Source organism: Oncorhynchus mykiss, chromosome 21 (assembly GCF_057628025.1).
Source record: "Oncorhynchus mykiss isolate SJ-2025 chromosome 21, ASM5762802v1, whole genome shotgun sequence".
NCBI lineage: Eukaryota > Metazoa > Chordata > Actinopteri > Salmoniformes > Salmonidae > Oncorhynchus > Oncorhynchus mykiss.
The window spans coordinates 11,648,071-11,671,030 of record NC_143042.1 but is presented as its reverse complement, the minus strand read 5'-3'; the positions used below and the strand labels follow the sequence as shown (position 1 = coordinate 11,671,030).

At 44.7% G+C, this 22,960-nt stretch overlaps 1 protein-coding gene across 1 annotated transcript; it reads right to left on the bottom strand.

Moving 5' to 3' along the window:
- Positions 1–288: 288 nt before the first annotated feature.
- Positions 289–19,347, bottom strand: LOC110499978 (myotrophin). The gene is made up of 4 exons (XM_021577064.3): positions 19,095–19,347; positions 14,397–14,510; positions 10,982–11,065; positions 289–1,590 (listed from the first exon to the last, which is right to left on the bottom strand). Exons 1-4 carry the CDS (start codon positions 19,161–19,163, stop codon positions 1,504–1,506), a joined length of 354 nt encoding a protein of 117 aa, XP_021432739.1. The 5' UTR covers positions 19,164–19,347; the 3' UTR covers positions 289–1,503.
- Positions 19,348–22,960: the final 3,613 nt, after the last annotated feature.

The following is a 22,960-nucleotide window of genomic DNA, read 5'->3' as shown; positions in this document are numbered from 1 at the left end:
GGCTTTGATGCTGCTGACAGTTTGACAAAGACACAAGCAATACTCAAGTCATTAAGATGGAGGGCATGGCTGTATACAAAGCACCTAGTATGGATCGCAGCCTCGCAGGTAAGTGGGTCCACAGACGTGTATAGCTGTATACAAAGGAACTAATATAGATTACAGTTAAGTGTACGCACCGCTCAGAAGTGTCCGTTCAGAGTCAATGAGTGTTTTTCTATTTGTAAAGACTGACTGAAATGTGACAATACCAGCAGAAAACAAAAATCAATGGATTACCACACAAAGAATAATTAAGATTTTTTATTTCAGTTTTCCCCTCACAACAATGCCAGAGAGAAAGTATTTTGTTACCATTGCATTGTAATTACTTGAAAGCAACCAAAAGAGGAAGGCAGCCATTTTGGAGAACGTAGCAGTAGAAGCAGTTCTGACATGCAGCAGAGCCGGCAGGTTAATCAAACCCAGAGAGCGAGAGGACGATCATTTCCCCGATCCACAGTTTGAACCCTAAACCCCTGTATATCCCTCCGTTCAGAGCCCACCCACCAAATTCATCTAATACAAAACACACTGCGGCAACAAAGGATTGCAGATCAGAACACGTTCAAAACTCACTCAAAAAGAGAAAAACATTATGCAATTCTAAATTGCATAATGGTCAATGTTGACATAATGCCATCACTACACAGCAATGTTTTAATAACAGATTAATCCTTTTTTTCCTTTTTTTAAACATACATTTTTTGTAATAGCCAACGTGGTGATTGGTCAAGGGGGTATTTACGCTATTATACGTTAGAGTAACCTTGGTCATTAATGTTTAGTGTGATATGTTATCAGTAGAGGGTTACGTAGAGAGTGGGTAACCAATATTATTAGCGACCTAAACAGGACCTACCCTCTCATACAGTACAAACCCCCCTAGTTGAAGCGCTGGACAGTTAGCCAGTCAGGTCTACAGAGAAGAGCTACAGCACACAGCCAGGGGAAAGAGGCCATCTTACTGGGCTAATAGAATTCATCTTTACAACCGTTCTCCATCTAGCACAACTGATGTTTGGAAGATGAATATAACCAAGTGGTCTTACAATACTGAAAACGGCCAACAAAATTGAACACTATTGAATGTCTCCGGTTTTTCTGCCAACATCTTTGTGCAAGGAGTGCACACAGGACTTGAGAGCGATCATATTTAAGTGTTAAGCTCTATTCATTTTTTTACATTGCATCCTTGTGTGTTCTGGGAGGGTCCAAGTCAGTGCTTTTCCCCTCAGTGTTTGGTCCCCAAGGGAGACATGATTGACAAGTCCATCCATTCAATGGCTACTGAAGAGGCAAGAAGAGAGAATCCCTACAACTTAAAAAAACAAAAAAGGGAAAAAAACAAAAACACAAACAGACAAAGCAGTGCTAAAGACAGAGGTCGGGGGAAGGGGTGTGTCCATCTTGTCTGTCTGGGGGACCACTGCTGCATCCGTCCGTCCCTTCTAGGCTCCCGTCTCACTTGAGGAGAGCCTTGATGGCGTCGGTCTCGGCGGCTTCGAAGGCGCTCTGTCCGTCTGGTCCTTTCTGCTCCTTGTCGGCTCCCTGGGGGAGGGGGGGGGGACATGACAGGGAGACATTATGATCTGAGTGGAGCATCAAGGCCTCAACCTCAGTGTGAACCCGCTCTCTCAAATTGAACCACAGGCCAAGGTTAGAATCAGTGTTCACCCCACACCCCCATCCAGCATTCTACCCAAGGCCACAGGTTCAGCCCATCAGTAATGCTCTGTGAGAGTGTGGGCCAACCTGCCTGTCCCCCTCAAACCCCTCTGTGATGTGGTCTCTCTCACCAAGTGCAGTCCAAAAGGAGCGGCAAGGCACTGCGCAGAATCACTGATTAACTCATCAACAAGCATCCCAAACTACTACTCATTATAGGTTCAAGATGAGCAAAGTTGTGCAGTGCCCTGCTCTGGCCGACTCCCTCTAACCCAATGTTTCTCTTCATTTCACACACACACAGTTTTAGAACAAGACAGTGAAGGTGAATGAGGGTGAAGGGAATGCAGCAAGGGTTGCAAATAACAGACAAAGTGGGATAAAACGTACAAGAAGACTAGCTGACGAGTGGTTGAGCATTACCAGACCATCAACTTAAACGGAAAACTTTAGCCTCTTAGCGGGGACTTACGGAGCCCGGGCAGAGAACACGCCATTGTCGAGTGGAGAACTTGACCCACTGAGTGCCAGGCAGAAAGTGTGTGTGTATGTGCTGCCAAAAGGGGCACTGGAGCGGGGCACTGGAGCGGAGCATCGGAGCGGGGCGGAGCAATGGAGCGGAGCATCGGAGCGGGGCGGGGCATCGGGGCGGGGCACTGGAGCGGGGCATCGAGCGGGGCATCGGGGCGGGGCATCGGGGCGGGGCATCGGGGCGGGGCACTGGAGCATCGGAGCGGGGCATCGGGGCATCGGAGCGGGGCACTGGAGCATGGGAGCGGGGCACTGGAGCATCGGAGCGGGGCGGGGCACTGGAGCGGGGCACTGGAGCGGAGCATCGGAGCGGGGAACTGGGCATCGGAGCGGGGCATCGGGGCGGAGCATCGAAGCATCGGAGCGGGGCATCGGGGCGGGGCACTGGAGCGGGGCATCAGGGCGGGGCATCGGGCTACAGGGATTAAACAGGACTGGTGGATACCGTCTTCGATAGAGATCTCTAAAATTGGGGGAAAAGCTCAATTTAAGAGTTTACTTGCATCTAACAATACAGTTTACAGTGTTCTGATGCAACTTTGTGAAAAGTTATATATATTTTTTATTTACAATGACGACCTGGCTTAGTGAGATTGTATGGGTTTCAATATTCATAACAGGACAAAACTATCACCAAATAAATGTGGTAACATGGTTAAACAAACCAGCAATCTTCAGACACACAGCGAGAGAGAGAGCGCAAGCGAGCGAAGCCTCAACACTTGTAGTTGGATGGTGTGTTAGTGAGGCATCGTGACCAAGCCTGGTGTTCTCCATGGTCATCGTGTTCTCAGCTCTAGCGGGCTGACGGCAAAGAGAACAAGGAGGAAGAGGAGGCCCTATAGCTCAGGGGAAGACATTAGCTAGCAGCTGGTACCGGTGGAAGAGGCCCTATAGCTCAGGAGAAGACATTAGCTAGCAGCTGGTACCGGTGGAAGAGGCCCTATAGCTCAGGAGAAGACATTAGCTAGCAGCTGGTACCGGTGGAGGAGGCCCTCTAGCTCAGGAGAAGACATTAGCTAGCAGCTGGTACCGGTGGAAGAGGCCCTATAGCTCAGGGGAAGTCATTAGCTAGCAGCTGGTACCGGTGGAGGAGGCCCTCTAGCTCAGGGGAAGACATTAGCTAGCAGCTGGTACCGGTGGAAGAGGCCCTATAGCTCAGGAGAAGACATTAGCTAGCAGCTGGTACCGGTGGAGGAGGCCCTCTAGCTCAGGAGAAGACATTAGCTAGCAGCTGGTACCGGTGGAGGAGGCCCTCTAGCTCAGGGGAAGTCATTAGCTAGCAGCTGGTACCGGTGGAGGAGGCCCTCTAGCTCAGGAGAAGACATTAGCTAGCAGCTGGTACCGGTGGAAGAGGCCCTCTAGCTCAGGAGAAGACATTAGTTAGCAGCTGGTACCGGTGGAGGAGGCCCTCTAGCTCAGGAGAAGACATTAGCTAGCAGCTGGTACCGGTGGACTAGGCCCTCTAGCTCAGGAGAAGACATTAGCTAGCAGCTGGTACCGGTGGAAGAGGCCCTCTAGCTCAGGAGAAGACATTAGCTAGCAGCTGGTACCGGTGGAAGAGGCCCTCTAGCTCAGGAGAAGACATTAGCTAGCAGCTGGTACCGGTGGAAGAGGCCCTCTAGCTCAGGGGAAGTCATTAGCTAGCAGCTGGTACCGGTGGAGGAGGCCCTCTAGCTCAGGGGAAGTCATTAGCTAGCAGCTGGTACCGGTGGACTAGGCCCTCTAGCTCAGGAGAAGACATTAGCTAGCAGCTGGTACCGGTGGAGGAGGCCCTCTAGCTCAGGGGAAGTCATTAGCTAGCAGCTGGTACGGGTGGACTAGGCCCTCTAGCTCAGGGGAAGTCATTAGCTAGCAGCTGGTACCAGTGGAGGAGGACCCAGACGTAACAGTACTCCACAGGCCTCATTTACACAACAGCACCACTTCACCCTGACGCTCACCTCAACAAGACTCCTAGTCAACACAGCCTGGGAGAAGGCTGCTACCTAGCAGACTACCTACAGGAGCCTTCCAGCACCATCTAATGAGCATTCCCTGACTCGTGTTGTCGTACACCGACACGGCTTCTCACTCTCCCTGGGCTCTACTGACAGGGGGGAGAAAACAACTGTAGACTTGAGGGACGTGGAGGAGGCCATCTACCATGGACATCCACCGGTCTCCACTTAGAATAATGAGCTAGTCTAAAATGGGAGTAATGATGGCAGCCAGTAAACACTGATGGTCCAAACAACATCCAGCCAGGAAGAGATTGAGGCTGCAACTATTTTTTTAAATGTATTTAACCTTTAACTAGGCAAGTCAGTTAAGAACAAATTCTTATTTACAATGACGGCCTACCCCGGCAAGACCCGAACAGCGCAGGGCCAATTGAGCGCCGCCCAATCACAGCCAGATGTGATACAGCCGGAGCTAAGTGAAACGTAGGCCAGTCACAGCATCCTGGAGTGACAGAGCAAAACAACGCCACGGTGTCGGTGTGTGTGTGTGTGTGTGTATGTAGTAAGTAGTAATAGGGGTTATGTAAGTCTGCCTCTTGGCCAAGGTGTCCATTAAGTCTTCATTATGCCATTATTGAGTGGAAAGGAGAGACTGCCCATGCATAATCTATCAGGCCCTCAGATCTCCTCCCCTCAGGATTGGTTATAAGATGTGATGCTTACAGGAGTCCATCGACCCGCCCGCTCCAGTCAAGCGGCTGTGGGGCCGTTCACGGGGCATATTTTACATGGCCTTGAACGAGGGAGGAGAGGAAAGAAAGGAGAGATCGATATCTGTATAGGGATGGAGAAATACTTCTGTTGGCTGCACTGTGCTCAAAGAAGAGGAAAAAGATAGGAGGGCTGTTTGACCAAAACACGAGCAGGGTGCTGATGGCTATATACACTGCAAGACAACAGTGAGAGGGGATGGCTATATACTGCAAGACAACAGTGAGGGGGGATGGCTATACACTGCAAGACAACAGTGAGAGGGGATGGCTGTACTGCAAGACAACAGTGAGGGGAGGGTGGCTATATACTGCAAGACAACAGTGAGGGGGGGATGGCTATGTACTGCAAGACAACAGTGAGGGGGGGATGGCTATGTACTGCAAGACAACAGTGAGGGGAGGGTGGCTATATACTGCAAGACAACAGTGAGGGGGGGATGGCTATGTACTGCAAGACAACAGTGAGGGGGGGATGGCTAAGTACTGCAAGACAACAGTGAGGGGGGGATGGCTATGTACTGCAAGACAACAGTGAGGGGGGATGGCTATGTACTGCAAGACAACAGTGAGGGGGGGATGGCTATGTACTGCAAGACAACAGTGAGGGGGGGATGGCTATGTACTGCAAGACAACAGTGAGGGGGGGATGGCTATGTACTGCAAGACAACAGTGAGGGGGGGATGGCTATGTACTGCAAGACAACAGTGAGGGGGGATGGCTTTGTACTGCAAGACAACAGTGAGGGGGGACACTTCAACTATGACAGACAAAAATGAAGAAAAAAAATCCCCCAAAAAAATCACATTGTAGGATTTTTAATGAATTTATTTGCAAATTATGGTGGAAAATAAGTATTTGGTCACCTACAAACAAGCAAGATTTCTGGATCTCACAGACCTGTAACAACTTCTTTAAGAGGCTAGCTACTCTGTCCTCCACTCGTTACCTGTATTAATGGCACCTGTTTGAACTTGTTATCAGTATAAAAGACACCTGTCCACAACCTCAAACAGTCACACTCCAAACTCCACTATGGCCAAGTCCAAAGAGCTGTCAACGGACACCAGAAACAAAATTGTAGACCTGCAACAGACTGGGAAGACAATCTGCAATAGGTAAGCAGCTTGGTTTGAAGAAATCAACTGTGGGAGCAATTATTAGGAAATGGAAGACATACAAGACCACTGATAATCTCCCTCGATCTGGGGCTCCACGCAAGATCTCACCCCGTGGGGTCAAAATGATCACAAGAACAGTGAGCAAAAATCCCAGAACCACACGGGGGGACCTAATGAATGACCTGCAGAGAGCTGGGACCAAAGTAACAAAGCCTTCCATCAGCAAGGGCATTGAAGATGAAACGTGGCTGGATCTTTCAGCATGACAATGATCCCAAGCACACCGCCCGGGCAACGAAGGAGTGGCTTCGTAAGAAGCATTTCAAGGTCCTGGAGTGGCCTAGCCAGCCTCCAGACCTCAACCCCATAGAAAGTCTTTGGAGGGAGTTGAAAGTCTGTGTTGCCCAGCAACAGCCCCAAAACATCACTGCTCTAGAGGAGATCTGCATGGAGGAATGGGCCAAAATACCAGCAACAGTGTGTGAAAACCTTGTGAAGACTTACTGAAAACGTTTGACCTCTGTCATTGCCAACAAAGGGTATATAACAAAGTATTGAGAAGTATTTGGTCAATAACAAAAGTTTATTTTCCACCATAATTTGCAAATAAATTTATAAAAAATCCGACAGTGATTTTCTGGAATTTTTTTCTCATGTCTGTCTATCATAGTTGAAGTGTACCTATGATAAATTACAGGCCTCATCTTTTTAAGTGGGAGAACTTGCACAATTGGTGGCTGACTAAATACTTTTTTGCCCCACTGTATATGTAGCACAAAAGCTGTAAAATAAAAAATTAAAAACATTTGTCCTCTGACGAGGGTTTAATAAAAGTAAAAGAGTGGGAGTTGTTAAGGGAGGTAGGGAGGGCTTCAGTGCTGATTCATAATTAACAAGCCCTGTGTTCTTCTGAAGCCGTCTCTCTGGCCTGTAGTCAAGTCAGCAACTCTCCCTCCCCCAGCATGCTGGCTGGTTAGGGTCAAACACAGGGTTAACAGGCCTTCGATAATGCAGGAACCACCTGTGGGCAGTCAGAGGTCAGCTCCCATGATGCTCAGGTGCACACTTCCGAGACTGTCAAGCATTTTGTCCAGAATGAATACTTGAGTTATCATGAATGATACATTCTGGTAGTAGTGGACCACCGATGCAGTATTCGATTCCTCTGAATGTTTCTTAAAGCTGAATAAACGAGCGGACATGAATCAATGAGGAGACATTCAAGCACTGGCCTGCTGTTGCTCTTGATGTGTAATAACAGTGTGGTTAAAGGTAGCCAGAGAGAAAGTGTTTCAGAGCTCCAGTCCTGCTGCTGGTGCTGTAGCTTCTGGCTGAAACGAGACATCAGGCTGCTGTGACGTGGAGCGTCAACTCATATCTCCTCGCACTCCACTTCCGGCCTAACCCCTGTTGATGAGCCCTTGGCTGGACGGTGACCCGGTCCTGCCGTCGCCTGATGACAGACGCCACATTCTCATATCTGCCAGATGGGGTCTCAATTGCTGACGTATAGCGCCGAGGCTGTCCCCGCCCCAAGAGGTGATCTGGTTCCAGCCACATATCTCGGTCTCTGCATGTATCGTGACTGTGTCCCATCCCTAAGAGGTGATCTGGTGCCATCCATATTAGAGGTTGACCGATTTAAAACTTTTTTTTCTTCCTTAAAAAAAAAAAAAAAAAATTCTACTTTTTTTTTTTACATTTGAAAAAAAATATATAAAAAATAATAATTTAAAATCGGCATGGCCTATTAATTAGGGCCGATTTCAAGTTAACAATCATAACATAACAATCGGTATTTTTGGACACCGATTACATTGCACTCCACGATGAGACTGTGGCAGGCTGACCACCTGTTACGCGAGTGCAGCAAGGAGTAAGTTGCTAGCTGGCATTAAACGTATCTTACAAAAAACAATCAATAATCACTAGTTTATCTAGCTTGTCCTGTGTTGCATATAATCGATGCGGTGCCTGTTAATTTATCATCGAATCACAGCCTACTTAGCCAAACAGGTGATGATTTAACAAGCGGATTCACACTGTCGTTGCACCAATGTACCTAACCATAAACATCCTTGCCTTTCTTAAAATCAATACACAAGTATATATTTTTTAAACCTGCATATTTAGTTAAAAGAAATTCATGTTAGCAGGCAATATTAACTAGGGAAATTGTGCCACTTCTCTTGCGTTCAGTGGAAGCAGAGTCAGTGTATACACACAGTTTGGGCCGCCTGGCTCGTTGCGAACTGTGTGAAGACCATTTCTTCCTAACAAAGACCGTAATTCATTTGCTAAATTTGACATAATTATGACATAACATTGAAGGTTGTGCAATGTAACAGCAATATTTAGACTTATGGATGCCACCCGTTCGATAAAATACGGAACGGTTCCGTATTTCACTGAAAGAATAAACGTTTTGTTTTCGAAATGATAGGTCATTAATATAGTCAAATCTGGAAACTAAGGCTCGTATTTCTGTGTGTTGATTATATTATAATTAAGTCTATGATTTGATAGAGCAGTCTGACTGAGCGATGGTGGGCAGCAGCAGGCTCATAAGCATCCATTCAAACAGCACTTTCCTGCGTTTGCCAGCAGCTCTTAGCAATGCTTGAAGCACAGCGCTGTTTATGACTTCAAGCCTATCAACTCCCGAGATTAGGCTGGCAATACTATAGTGCCTAAGAACATCCAATAGTCAAAGGTATATGAAATACAAATGGTATAGAGAGAAATAGTCCTATAATTCCTAGAATGACTACAACCTGAAACATCTTACCTGGGAATATTGAAGACTCATGTTAAAAGGAACCATCAACTTTCATATCTTCTGAGCAAGGAACTTAAACGTTAGCACATATTGCACTTTTACTTTCTTCCCCAACACTGTGTTTTTGTGTTATTTAAACCAAACAGGTTTCATTATTTATTTTTTTGCCCAAATCGATTTTTATTTATGTATTATAATATGTTAGAGTTCATTCAGTATTGTTGTAATTGTCATTATTACATATATACACACATATACTAAATAAAATGAAAAATAAAATAAAATAAATTTGGTCGATTAATCGGTATCAGCTTTTTTTGGTCCTCCAATAATCGGTACCGGTGTTGAACAAAAAATAAATAATCAGAATCGGTCGACCTCTAATCCATATGATATCTCGGTCTCTGCATGCATCGTGACTGTGTCCCCTCCCAGTAGTGTTGGTGCCGGGTGATTTACGTGGCGGGTCGTGTCCGTAAGATGCAAAGAAAGGGGCGCCGCTTGGAGTTTGGACACAGGTGAGTGGAGTAAGTCCCTTAACTGCTGTGGCGCTGGATCACTCGGCGAGTGAGGCCGCCTACGCCACTCTGATAAGCGCGGCACGGTGCTTTTGTATACCCCACCTCATTTAGCCTGGCTGGGGCTGGGAGATGACAGATGCTTACCCACTGGAAATATTAGCCTGTTGGTTTCCATTCTCACACAGTCAGAAACAAGAAAACAAACATCCACATACAAATGCTGAGGCACACACACGTTTTATGAAAGTCATTTGTAATTGTACTGACATGTCGATGAAAGAAATGGCCATATTGTGCTTCTACCATGTGTTGTGCAGCTACGAGTGTGGGAGAGAGGGGGTACATCCATTTCACAGCAGTTTGGCATGTTTTCAGAGTGGGGGGGAGAGAGAGAGAGAGAGAGTGAGGGGAGAGAGAGAGAGAGTGGAGAGAGGGGAGAGAGAGAGAGAGAGTGGAGAGAGAGGGGAGAGAGAGAGAGAGTGGAGAGAGGGGAGAGAGAGAGAGAGAGGGGAGAGTGAGGAGAGAGAGAGAGAGGGGAGAGTGAGGAGAGAGAGAGAGAGGGGAGAGAGAGAGAGAGTGAGGAGTGAGAGAGAGGAGGGAGAGAGAGGGGGAGAGAGAGGGGGAGAGAGAGGGGGAGAGAGAGGGGGAGAGAGAGGGGGAGAGAGAGGGGGAGAGAGAGGGGGAGAGAGAGGGGGAGAGAGAGGGGGAGAGAGAGGGGGAGAGAGAGGGAGAGAGAGAGGGAGAGAGAGAGGGAGAGAGAGAGGGAGAGAGAGGGAGAGAGAGGGAGAGAGAGAGAGGGAGAGAGAGGGAGAGAGAAAGAGAGAAAGAGAGAAAGAGAGAGAGAGGAAAGTGATATAAGCCTCCACAGGGCTTACTATTAGAGAACAGAGACATCTGTAATTTCTATGTGGCTGCACCACAGGTACCTCACTGAGCCGGCATGCCATGATAGCAGCTGGGAAAACGTGAGCTGAATGAAAACACAACACAGTGAGTGACTGACTCCTCCACAAGGCAGTGCCCAAATCATGTCCTGTATGTGCACAGTTCTGCATGAAACAAAATATGGTCTAAATCACTGCTCTACGACTGCACTGTGATAGTAGTTATTGTGTACTAGGAATACGATTATTTAATAATTTGACAAAGATCACCTCTCAAAGAATACATAACCTATCTGATTGTATGAATCCAAAATGGCAGCATTACAGGACTGTAAAAGCAGCTCCTTGGTGTTCAGGAAAAGTGTTGGCTCCTCACTACAGCAGTGGGTGACTGCCAGGACAGAGGTGTCACATTCAGCCATCGTATCATCTCCTCAGTGTTCCAGAGTGAGAAGTGTGTGTGTGTGGAGCTAGCTAGTGGGATAGGAACAAACAGCAGCAGTGCTGTGTGATGAGGTCTGGGAACATTCCAGCTCCCTCCACACAGAACAGAAGGTTTGGGCAGGCAGGACCAGACAGTCACTGAACATTCAGCCTTCATTGTAGTCCTTTGTCATACAGGAGTTACCGCATCAGCAGTTACACATCACACACACAACTTCCAACACAGAAATGGCTCTGGCTCTGGGTAAAGACAGCTCTGTGCATGTGTGTGCGGCGTTACCTTTTCTAGCAGGATCTTGACACAGGTCAGGTGACCCTCGTACGTGGCAGAGAGCAGCGGAGTGATACCATGTTTGTCTGGGGCCTGTGGGAGACCAAAGAAAGTGGAGGAAAAAAAGGGAGTGAGCGGGTTTGTGCGTGGACAGGCGCCATACATCAGCAGACCAGTCGTCCCTTCCTCCAACACAAGGGCACTCTCGTTATCAGAGGAAATAACTCAGAGGGAGTGCTTTTATTTCTCTCCTTATCACGTCAATGAATTAGAGAGGAAACTCACTCTGCCACTATTTATCTCCCCTGTTTCAGGAGCCCTGACTGGGCCCCTTATCTGAAGGGACTGGGGAAGAGAGACAGAGTTACACATTCTGTGTGGGGGGTGTTAGTGATACAAGACTAGAGGAAGCAAAATGGTGTAACAGCCAGACTGATGGATGTTGGAGTGAACGACAAGTGTGTTGGTGATCAGACCATGAGGCAGATAAGGGAGGTTGGGAGAGGACATGGCTCTACAGACTGTGTGCAGTGAGATTTGGGCCTAGTTAACAAGCATTCCAAATTCACATTGGTACATTCAGGGTCAGAACGTTCAGTTCTAGCAAGTATCGGCTGAATGGTCAACATGTGTCTGTGTGAAACTAGCTATAACGTCTTGGGTCAGTGACACCCATAAGCACGTTCAGGCTTGTGTGGCAATAATGAGGGGCTGAGACCAAAGAAGAGCTTCGAATAAGGTTAAGAATTTCTAATATTAAGAATAATTGCACACCGAGGCTACCTAGAAAGATACTAGCGCAAAACTGTACAATACGGTCACCTTCCCTAACTTGTAAATGCCACAACCATCCCTCTACTCAATCCCATTGTAAAAGCAGATCGATTCCCTCCACTGCAGTGTGGTAATGGGTTGAGGCTCAGGGGAGCATTCTGGCAGACTATGTGGTCCGGCCAGTTAGACTGTGCTGCTCTCTGCACACTGAGGGAATTGGTAGGGGGGGCTTCAGGAGAATGACATGTCCCTTATAACGGAGGAATCCCATTGGTCCAAATATAGAACTTAACCACTCTCTACATGTCTGAACAAAACTAGCAGAGTCTACAGTAGTTAAGTCATGTTGGTCTGAGTCGTTACTACAGTATGTGGTTGACTATAGCAGAAGCTTTGTATGAGTGGATTCAGAATAAGGGACTTGTTCTCTCTGGTACCATTAGGTCTATTCAATAAGCAAATGAATGCAAACACACAGAATGGAAAACACATAAATCCTTCCTCCTAGGGCATCAGTAATAACTGATCTCTAACGTGAGCAGATAGAGAGGGCTACCACCATAGCCTTCTTCCATATCAGTACTAATAAAATGGAGAGGGACTCATTTTAGAATACGGTTGTTAAATACTAACATAACAGCAGTATTCTAATAACTGTATAACAGTAGGCCTATATTAACAGCAGTATTCTAATAACTGTATAACAGTAGGCCTATATTAACAGCAGTATTCTAATAACTGTATAACAGTAGGCCTATATTAACAGCAGTATTCTAATAACTGTATAACAGCAGTAGGCCTATATTAACAGCAGTGTTCTAATAACTGTATAACAGCAGTAGGCCTATATTAACAGCAGTATTCTAATAACTGTATAACAGCAGTAGGCCTATATTAACAGCAGTATTCTAATAACTGTATAACAGCAGTAGGCCTATATTGACAGCAGTATTCTAATAACAGCAGTAGGCCTATATTGACAGCAGTATTCTAATAACAGCAGTAGGCCTATATTGACAGCAGTATTCTAATAACAGCAGTAGGCCTATATTGACAGCAGTCTTCTAATAACAGCAGTAGGCCTATATTGACAGCAGTATTCTAATAACAGCAGTAGGCCTATATTGACAGCAGTCTTCTAATAAAAGCAGTAGGCCTATATTGACAGCAGTATTCTAATAACAGCAGTAGGCCTATATTGACAGCAGTATTCTAATAACAGCAGTAGGCCTATATTCACAGCAGTATTCTAATAACTGTATAACAGCAGTAGGCCTATATTAACAGCAGTATTCTAATAACTGTATAACAGTAGGCCTATATTAACAGCAGTATTCTAATAACTGTATAACAGCAGTAGGCCTATATTAACAGCAGTATTCTAATAACTGTATAACAGCAGTAGGCCTATATTGACAGCAGTATTCTAATAACAGCAGTAGGCCTATATTGACAGCAGTATTCTAATAACAGCAGTAGGCCTATATTGACAGCAGTATTCTAATAACAGCAGTAGGCCTATATTGACAGCAGTCTTCTAATAACAGCAGTAGGCCTATATTGACAGCAGTATTCTAATAACAGCAGTAGGCCTATATTGACAGCAGTCTTCTAATAAAAGCAGTAGGCCTATATTGACAGCAGTATTCTAATAACAGCAGTAGGCCTATATTGACAGCAGTATTCTAATAACAGCAGTAGGCCTATATTGACAGCAGTATTCTAATAACTGTATAACAGCAGTAGGCCTATATTAACAGCAGTATTCTAATAACTGTATAACAGCAGTAGGCCTATATTGACAGCAGTTTTCTAATAACAGCAGTAGGCCTATATTGACAGCAGTATTCTAACAACAGCAGTAGGCCTATATTGACAGCAGTCTTCTAATAACAGCAGTAGGCCTACATTGACAGCAGTCTTCTAATAACAGCAGTAGGCCTATATTGACAGCAGTATTCTAATAACAGCAGTAGGCCTATATTGACAGCAGTATTCTAATAACAGCAGTAGGCCTATATTGACAGCAGTATTCTAATAACAGCAGTAGGCCTATATTGACAGCAGTATTCTAATAACAGCAGTAGGCCTATATTGACAGCAGTATTCTAATAACAGCATAACAGCAGTAGGCCTATATTGACAGCAGTATTCTAATAACAGCAGTAGGCCTATATTGACAGCAGTATTCTAATAACAGCAGTAGGCCTATACTGACAGCTGTATTCTAATAACTGTATAACAGCAGTAGGCCTATATTGACAGCTGTATTCTAATAACTGTATAACAGCAGTAGGCCTATATTGACAGCTGTATTCTAATAACTGTATAACAGCAGTAGGCCTATATTGACAGCTGTATTCTAATAACTGTATAACAGCAGTAGGCCTATATTGACAGCTGTATTCTAATAACTGTATAACAGCAGTAGGCCTATATTGACAGCTGTATTCTAATAACTGTATAACAGCAGTAGGCCTATATTGACAGCTGTATTCTAATAACTGTATAACAGCAGTAGGCCTATATTGACAGCTGTATTCTAATAACTGTATAACAGCAGTAGGCCTATATTGACAGCTGTATTATAATAACTGTATAACAGCAGTAGGCCTATATTGATAGCAGTATTCCCACTAGCAGCTCTTACGTTGACATCTGCTCCCTTGGAGAGGAGGAACTCCAGCATCTCAGCCTGGCCACAATCAGCAGCATAGTGCAGGGGCTTCCTGCCACCCTCCAGGGTCCTGTTCACATCCTCATCCTAAAAAAAAAAAATACAAACGGTTGAGATACCATCACCTACACAACTTCCCCTTCTGTATCAAGACTTGGTCACCCGCTTGCTAAAAAGGAACAAACACTTACTGCATGGACATGCACACAGTTAATAGAATCACACAACAGAAATCCTTTCTTGTGCCAGAAACACCCCTCAGTTCAAAAAACAAAGGCCGTCACACAATCACGCCACACAACACGCCTCTTCCTAGAGTCTCCCTGCTGTGGTATTGCGAGGCCTCAAAATGTCAAGCCTGCAGGCAAGAGGAAAGACAGGCTCTGTAGCCACAGTCCATTGTGTGGAGCGGTGGGTAGTCCTGAAGAGACAATACTCATCACAGAGACCGGTCACTCAGACCGGGCAGCGTTGTCAGTGCCATGTCATACCATAGCCAGCTAATGAGAAAGGTGCTATATGGCCTGAGGAAAGAGGGGACTGGAATGTATTCACCTGCTAAGCATCCTGCAGAAAAATATATGCCAAGCAAAAACCATTGATTTCAAAGTTCAACAAAATCATACAGCTCTATGCACAATGACAACTTTGAACAATTTCCACAGTGAAAAAAGAAAACTTGATGCAAAGTTTGGTAAAAGAAATAGGGTAAAATCTCTCAGTTTAGTGCAGTAATCAAACTTAGTTTTTGCATAGTTCTCCCTGTAAATGTGTTTTGTAAAATGTTCCGTGGAAATTGTTAAGAGTAGACAAGTCGTTGTGCATAGAGTTGTATGGTTTGCTAAACTTTGAAGTCAATGGTTTTTGTTTGAGTCTCCGCATAATTCCATTACCGCATAACTGCCCTAAGGCAACAAGCCTATCAGGAGATGAGTCAGGGTCTGGGATAGTCTTTAGCTGTGCCGGCCGGGCGTGATAATCAATCTGGCTCAGTAAAGGTTACAGCCAGGCTTTGGGAAATGCTAGCACCACTCACCTGCTCTCAAAAGCTTAGGCTAGACAGCACAGTGATCCAATGGATGCCGTTGCTGCAATTCATTGGATTTCTGAAGCTTGATAGGTCTCCATAACTCAGGTAAACGTAGCCTATGGTCGATCCATGTGTTGTAATCAGAGCTAATGTAGCCTGGTGAGAAGGGTTCCTATGGGATAAACAGACAGCAGCTGCAGACACTAGTTGCCCTTCCTGCAGTTCAAATATGAATACATATGAATGACAAACATAACGGCTAAACCCGACAGTGATGTGTAGTCAATCTGCTATCCCGTCACTAGCTGTATGACTGCGCGCGCATATATATATCTCCCACAGAGACCCATCTCTGGCATGCTCACCTGTGTCACCATTCCCCTGAAGGTTAAGGAAAACGGATTCCATGCCTTCATTTTACACACAAGCCAACTGAATCCATTAGGCATGATGGTATCTCATCCCCGTTCTAATAGTTTTCAAATATTACCTCCAGGAGCTGGGTAATATGGGGCCAATTTAAACGGTTTCATTGAGGGATATGGGAAACGACAGTGGATCAGTCTAATATCCACATGTGCAGTATGAAGTGTCTAGGAGCTGCCTGCTTCTGCCTGTGTGGAAAAACCCATCTCCGCAACTGAATGGCCCAGATCTGAAACATTTCCATCCTATTGCAATTTAATTGTTATCTGGGATTATTGGGCTAGGTTTACACAGGCAGGCAAATTCTGATATTTTGGTAAATTACTGGCAAAACATCTGATTGGCCATAAGACTAATTAGTGGCAAAAGATCAGAATTGGGTTGCCCGTGTAAACGCAGCCTTTGAGATCAATATGAGTAATACAGCAACTCAGTGCATTAGTAATGTCCTTGCGTTCCAAAATCAGTAAAGACTTTTTTGAAATAGCTGTACTTCTGACTTTGATTAGACTCAATCACCAAAAGCTGAAAAGAAAGCAGAGCCTAAATACAGTCCACCCTAATAGTTAGGGCTAGGCTGTTTCACAGAAGTTAGCTAATCAACTGATAAGTTGAGGATAAAGAATAGAGGTCTGATTGTCTAGCGCCAAGCCTACGGTCTAAACAAAATGCATAAAAATACATGTTGCTTTTACATAGGAGCTCTACAGACCCAATGATTCATCAGTGTGGTTCAGCTTTCAACAAGAGTTAGCCCCACAGCTATTTTAAGGGGTTCAACCTACACCAGACTAGCTAAACCTCAAACCACAGTATTATTTTCAGGTACTTCACAGAAAGATCCAATGCTTAGATACCTTATGTACTGTGCATTTGGGGGGAGTATTCAGACCCCTTCCCCTTTTCCACATTTTGTTACGTTACAGCCTTCTTCTACCCCATAATGACAAAGTGAAAATAGGGTTAGAAATGGTTGCAAATGTATTAAAATAAAAAAAAAATCATGAATACCTTATTTACATATGTAATCAAATCAAATGTATTTGTCACATACACATGGTTAGCAGATGTTAATGCGAGTGTAGCGAAATGCTTGTGCTTCTAGTTCCGACAATGCAGTAATAACCAACGAGTAATCTAACATAATTCCAAAATTACTACCTTATGCACACAAGTGTAAAGGGTTAAAGAATGTGTACATAAAGATTTTTTTTTTTTATGCAGACACTTTGCTATGAGACTTGAAATTGAGCTGAAGTGCATCCTGTTTCTATTGACTGGACATGATTTGGAAATGTACACACCCGTCAAAGGTCCCACAGTTGACAGTGCATGTCAGAGCAAAAACTAAGCCATGAGGTCAAAGGAAATTGTCAGAGGTCCTAGACAGGATTGTGTCAAGGCACAGATATGGTGAAGGGTACCAAAAGATTTCTACAGCATTGAAGCTCCACAAGAACAGTGTCCTCCATCATTCTTGAAATAGAATTTGTTTGGAACCACCAAAACTCTTCCTAGAGCTGGCCGCCTGGCCAAACTGAGCAATCGGAGAAGGGCCTTGGTCAGGGAGGTGGCCAAGAACCTGATGGTCACTGACAGAGCTCCAGAGTTCCTCTGTGGAAATGGGAGAACCTTCTAGAAGGACAACCATCTCTGCAGCACGCCACCAATCAGGCCTTTATGGTAGTGGCCAAACGGAAGCCACTTTTCTGTAAAAGGCACATGACAGCCCTAAAGGACTCTGACCATGAGAAACAAGATTCTCAGGTCTGATGAAACCAGGATTGACACTTGTCCCGAAGAGTACAATGTTCTTGAGTGGCCCAACCAGAGCCTGGACTTGAACCTGATTGAACATCTCTGGAGGCCTGAAAATAGCTGTGCAGCAATGCTTCCCATCTAACCTGACAGAGCTTGGAGAAGTTCTGCAGAGAAGAATGCGAGAAACTCCAAAAATACAGGCGTACCAAGCTTGTAGCGTCATACCCTAGACTCAAGGCTGTAATCGCTGCCAACGGTGCTTCAACAAAGTACTGAGTAAAGGGTCTGAAAATTTATGCAAATGTGAAAGAAAAAAAATTTAATACATTCGCAAAAATGTCTAAAAACCTGTTTTTGCCTTGTCATTATGGGGTAGTGTGTAGATTGTTGAGGGATTTTTTTAAAAAGAAGAAAAAAAGTATACAGCTGAAATGTAACAAAATGTGGAAATAGTCTAGGGGTCTGAATACTTTCCAAATGCACGGTGTGTGCCTGGAATGTAGGACTACAGAGAATGCAACATTGGTGATAAAATCTATTTCAAGGAGATGCCTACAAAACGACTGCCACCATTAAAGTGTTCTTCAAATATGATTGATTCAAGTTTGGGTCTATTTTATGTCTAGAATTTGACCAAAATAAGTTAGTGTCTAAATGACCAGTTTACAGACCAATAGCTAATGTGTCACTGCTCTAAGAATGGCATAGGTGTGGCCTGAAAATTAGTGAGACCCAGTCAGTATGGAAGCTGAATGATAAGATTTCCCGGAACATCCTCATTCAAAGTAGAGCGCAAACAAGCATTATGATTAGGCCTACTTCATGTTTTCAACAGCATGAAGTTAGCAAGCTAGCCATCTAGATAGATCTGCCTTGCAACAAAGCTCTGAGACACCCGCACACTAGCTAGCTGTCACAACACGGGCCTGTGGATTTGGCTATAGCTAGTTTGGCTGCTTGCTAAAACCAACCATGACTGATTCTCAAGCAGGAGCCAACTATCTAGCTAAATAGGTAGTTAACGTTAGCTAGGTACTTGACCATATATATGCTTCTCTGCATTAATATAGTCATTCATTAGGGAATAGCAAACAGACACACACCGATACACAGTGATTGAATCAGATTACAACAAGTTGTTGCAGTAGCTCGCTAACCATTTCTGTTTAGCATGGTAGTTTGCTAAAGCTATCTAACAATTTACCCAATCTAGCTAACGATTGTTTTATAAACGTTTGTAAAAGCAAACCTTCTAGCTAGCTACAGTGAGTTGGTGATAGTTAGGTGAACGGATAGTTAGCTAATGTATGTACACTAAGCTAGCTATGAAAGTTAGCTAGCTAACCTTGCAATGCCATGGCTAGCTAACGTTTGCTAGCTATACAGACAAAACATAGCTAGCTAGCGCACATAGCTGGCTGATTTGCGAGTAAGATAGCTACAGTATATCGTACCTTCATTAGAGTCTTAACCTCGTCAAGGTCTCCATTTTTCAAGGCCCACATCAATTCTTTATCCCCCATTTTCTTGTGTTCCAAGAGTTCACTGTGGCTTCCCTAATGAAAAAGGCAGCTGTCAAACTTCTCTCAAGGCAAGCAGTTCTTGACAGATCACTCCGTAGTCAAGGGAAGGCGGCTATAAAATTTGCAGCGTTAAAGGAATTAAACAATTTGCTAAATTGAACACCTGGTACTTCTATAGTGCACTGCAGGCAATTGTTAAAAAATAAAGTTTCAAAGAAAGGACAGCAGAGGGGTCCGCCTTTCTCTCATGAAGCGTTTCCGATGCCGCACACCCGGAAGTTAACCTGTCCTTCATGCCAGAAAAATTCCACTAGAAAACACAAAGTCAAAATTGGCTAGATATGAACCATTCGCTTAAAAAAAATGTTTTAGGGTTAGGCATAATGTTAGCAGTGTAGTTAAGGTTAGGTTCAAGGTTAGGTTTAAAACCACATTTAAAGAAGATAAATTGTAGAAATGATGTGATTTATGAATTTGTGGCTGTGGTAACTAGTGACGGCCGAGATCGCAGATCTTCTTCGTGTGAATTTCCGCCTGATGAGACGCTTTTTGAGTATTCCAGCCTTTCTCAGTTCGGAATTTGACAATAATATATATATATATATATATATGTGTGTGAACGGTAAAATAACATTTGCACCACCCACTAACCCTGCACCTATAAAATCAAAACACACCCCTTATCCAACAACTTTTCTCAACAACTGTTCCTACTCCTGGCTTCTAGCTTGGGAGGATGGGACTCCTTTCAAGATCTCCTGTAACTATTCTGCAGTAAAATCGTTCACTCCTAATAACTTTTCTGCTGCTGCTACTACTACTTTTATCTTCTGCTACTTCTGTTCCTTTTCATCTGTGCTATACAGTTAATTACCATAGCGATGAATGCCAATTAACCAACCTTGCTAAAACACAAACTATTTCAGGACACTCATTCCTGCCCTACTACTTACTGGTATTCTCTCATGATCCCTTACCCTTTGCCCATCATCCTCTACTTTCCTCACTGCCTCAGCATTTGTCACTTTTTGCACTGCTCAAACCCTTGGAACCTCAACCTGTTTCACTCGCACATGATCCCCAGCAACATGAACTCCCCCAACATTGCAACACACTACTTTTTCCTCCAAAACTACACACTCCTTTGTCCCATGCCCTCCTGCACACTTCCCACACCTCGGAATGTCCCTCCCACACACTGCTGCAACATGACCATAACCTTGGCACCCACAAACGCTCTCACGGGATAACTAACATATCCTAGCATGACTTTATCAGGCAAACACTCAATATCAAGGGTCTCCTCAGACAGGGTCTCCTCAGTATCACGCTCGCCACTGGATCTGCATCTCACCAAATGGTGTGCATCACAGATACCAGGGATCTTCAACTTCAGTTGATCCATCTCCACACTCAAAGCCACCTAAGTAATCACTAACTTCAGTGGTGCTCTGCTCTGGAGAGCATAGCTTGACACAGTTATTTTTTTTTATTTTTTTTTTTATTTCACCTTTATTTAACCAGGTAGGCTAGTTGAGAACAAGTTCTCATTTGCAACTGCGACCTGGCCAAGATAAGGCATAGCAGTGTGAACAGACAACACAGAGTTACACATGGAGTAAACAATTAACAAGTCAATAACACAGTAGAAAAAAGGGGAGTCTATATATACATTGTGTGCAAAAGGCATGAGAAGGTAGGCAAATAATTACAATTATGCAGATTAACACTGGAGTGATAAATGATCAGATGGTTATGTACAGGTAGAGATTGGTGTGCAAAAGAGCAGAAAAAATAAAAATAAATAAATAAAAACAGTATGGGGATGAGGTAGGTGAAAATGGGTGGGCTATTTACCAATAGACTATGTACAGCTGCAGCGATCGGTTAGCTGCTCGGATAGCAGATGTTTGAAGTTGGTGAGGGAGATAAAAGTCTCCAACTTCAGCGATTTTTGCAATTCGTTCCAGTCACAGGCAGCAGAGAACTGGAACGAAAGGCGGCCAAATGAGGTGTTGGCTTTAGGGATGATCAGTGAGATACACCTGCTGGAGCGCGTGCTACGGATGGGTGTTGCCATCGTAACCAGTGAACTGAGATAAGGCGGAGCTTTACCTAGCATGGACTTGTAGATGACCTGGAGCCAGTGGGTCTGGCGACGAATATGTAGCGAGGGCCAGCCGACTAGAGCATACAAGTCGCAGTGGTGGGTGGTATAAGGTGCTTTAGTGACAAAACGGATGGCACTGTGATAAACTGCATCCAGTTTGCTGAGTAGAGTGTTGGAAGCAATTTGTCCTTTTATTTATTTTTATTGAACCTTTATTTAACTCGGCAAGTCAGTTAAGAACAAGTTCTTATTTACAATGACGGCCTACCCCGGCCAAACCTTAACCCGGATGACGCTGGGCCAATTGTGCGCAGCCCTATGGGACTCCCAATCATGGTCAGTTGTGATACAACCTGGATTCGAACCAGGGTCTGTAGTGAAGCCTCTAGCACTGAGATACAGTGCCTTAGACCGCTGTGCCCCTCGGGAGCAATGAGGCGCGTAACACATAGCGTCCACTCCCTCTGGGTGGAAGACACACAAAAAAATCTATATAAGTCCACTTCTGGATACTGAGTTAACAACACCCAACTCCCCCTTCCAAAGTAGTCCACATGACTCTACTTTCTCCGCGAAACAAACTCCCACTGGGCCAGAGTCATTTCAGGCATGTCCCTGCTCATTGAGGTGAGGTGAGGAAGCCTTCACCACAAGTTCTTCCTCTTCACTTCTATAGGATTCGATTTCTGAACTTCCACATTCCTACTCCATAAGGTTTTCAGGAGAGGGACATGTAACTTTCTCTCCTTTGTTGACTCATAGGAGAAAGTACTCAGTTTATATTTCGCCAATGTTGGTTTGTACAGTTAGTTCTTAGCACCATTCTTTCTCCCTCATGTCATCCTTCCGTCTCCCAGATCTCAGATCAGCTGTCAGTTAACTTTTTTACACTACTCAAATGTCTATGGTTCAAGCAAAACTGATCTTATATCAGCGCTTAGGCAAAACTCCATTGGCTGTGTACGGGTATAGTGATCGGTAAGCTGCTCTGGCAGCTGACGCTTAAAGTTAGAGAGGGAGATATAAGACAGTCAGTGATTTTTGCAATTCGTTCCAGTATTTGGCAGCAGAGAACTGGAATGAAAGGTGGCCAAAGGAGGAATTGGCTTTGGGGGGTGACCAATGAAATATACCTGCTGAAGCGCGTGCTACAGGTGGATGCTGCTATGTTGACCAGTGCGCTGAGATAAGGGGGCGCTTTACCTAGCAAGGACTTATAGATGACCTGGAGCCAGTGGGTTTGGCGACAAATGTGAAGCGAGTGCCGGCCAATGAGAGCATACAGGTCGTAGTGGTGGGTAGTATATGGGGCTTTGGTGACAAAACGGATTGCACTGTGATAAACTGCATCCAGTGTTGGAGGCTATTTGTAAATGACGTTTCGAAGTTGAGGATCGGTAGAATAGTCAGTTTTACGAGGGTATGTTTGGCAGCATGAGTGAAGGAGGCTTTGTTGCGAAATAGGATGCCGATTCTAGATTTCATTTTGGATTGGAGATGCTTAATATGAGTTTGGAAGGAGAGTTTACAGTCTAACCAGACACCCAGGTATTTGTAGTTGTCCACATAAGTCAGAGCCGTCCAGAGCAGTGATGCTAGGTAGGCAGGCAGGTGCGGGCAGCGATCGGTTGAAGAGCATGCGTTTAGTTTTACTTGCATTTAAGAGCAGTTGGAGGCCACGGAAGGA

Coding starts and splice junctions, on each gene's coding strand:
- LOC110499978 (XM_021577064.3), bottom strand. CDS start 19,163: ATGGGGGATAAAGAATTGATGTGGGCCTTGAAAAATGGAGACCTTGAC. Junction 11,066..14,396: donor CCAAGGGAGCAGATGTCAAC/GTAAGAGCTGCT, acceptor GGTCTCCCACAG/GCCCCAGACAAACATGGTAT. Junction 1,591..10,981: donor TCAAGATCCTGCTAGAAAAG/GTAACGCCGCAC, acceptor CCCCTCCCCCAG/GGAGCCGACAAGGAGCAGAA.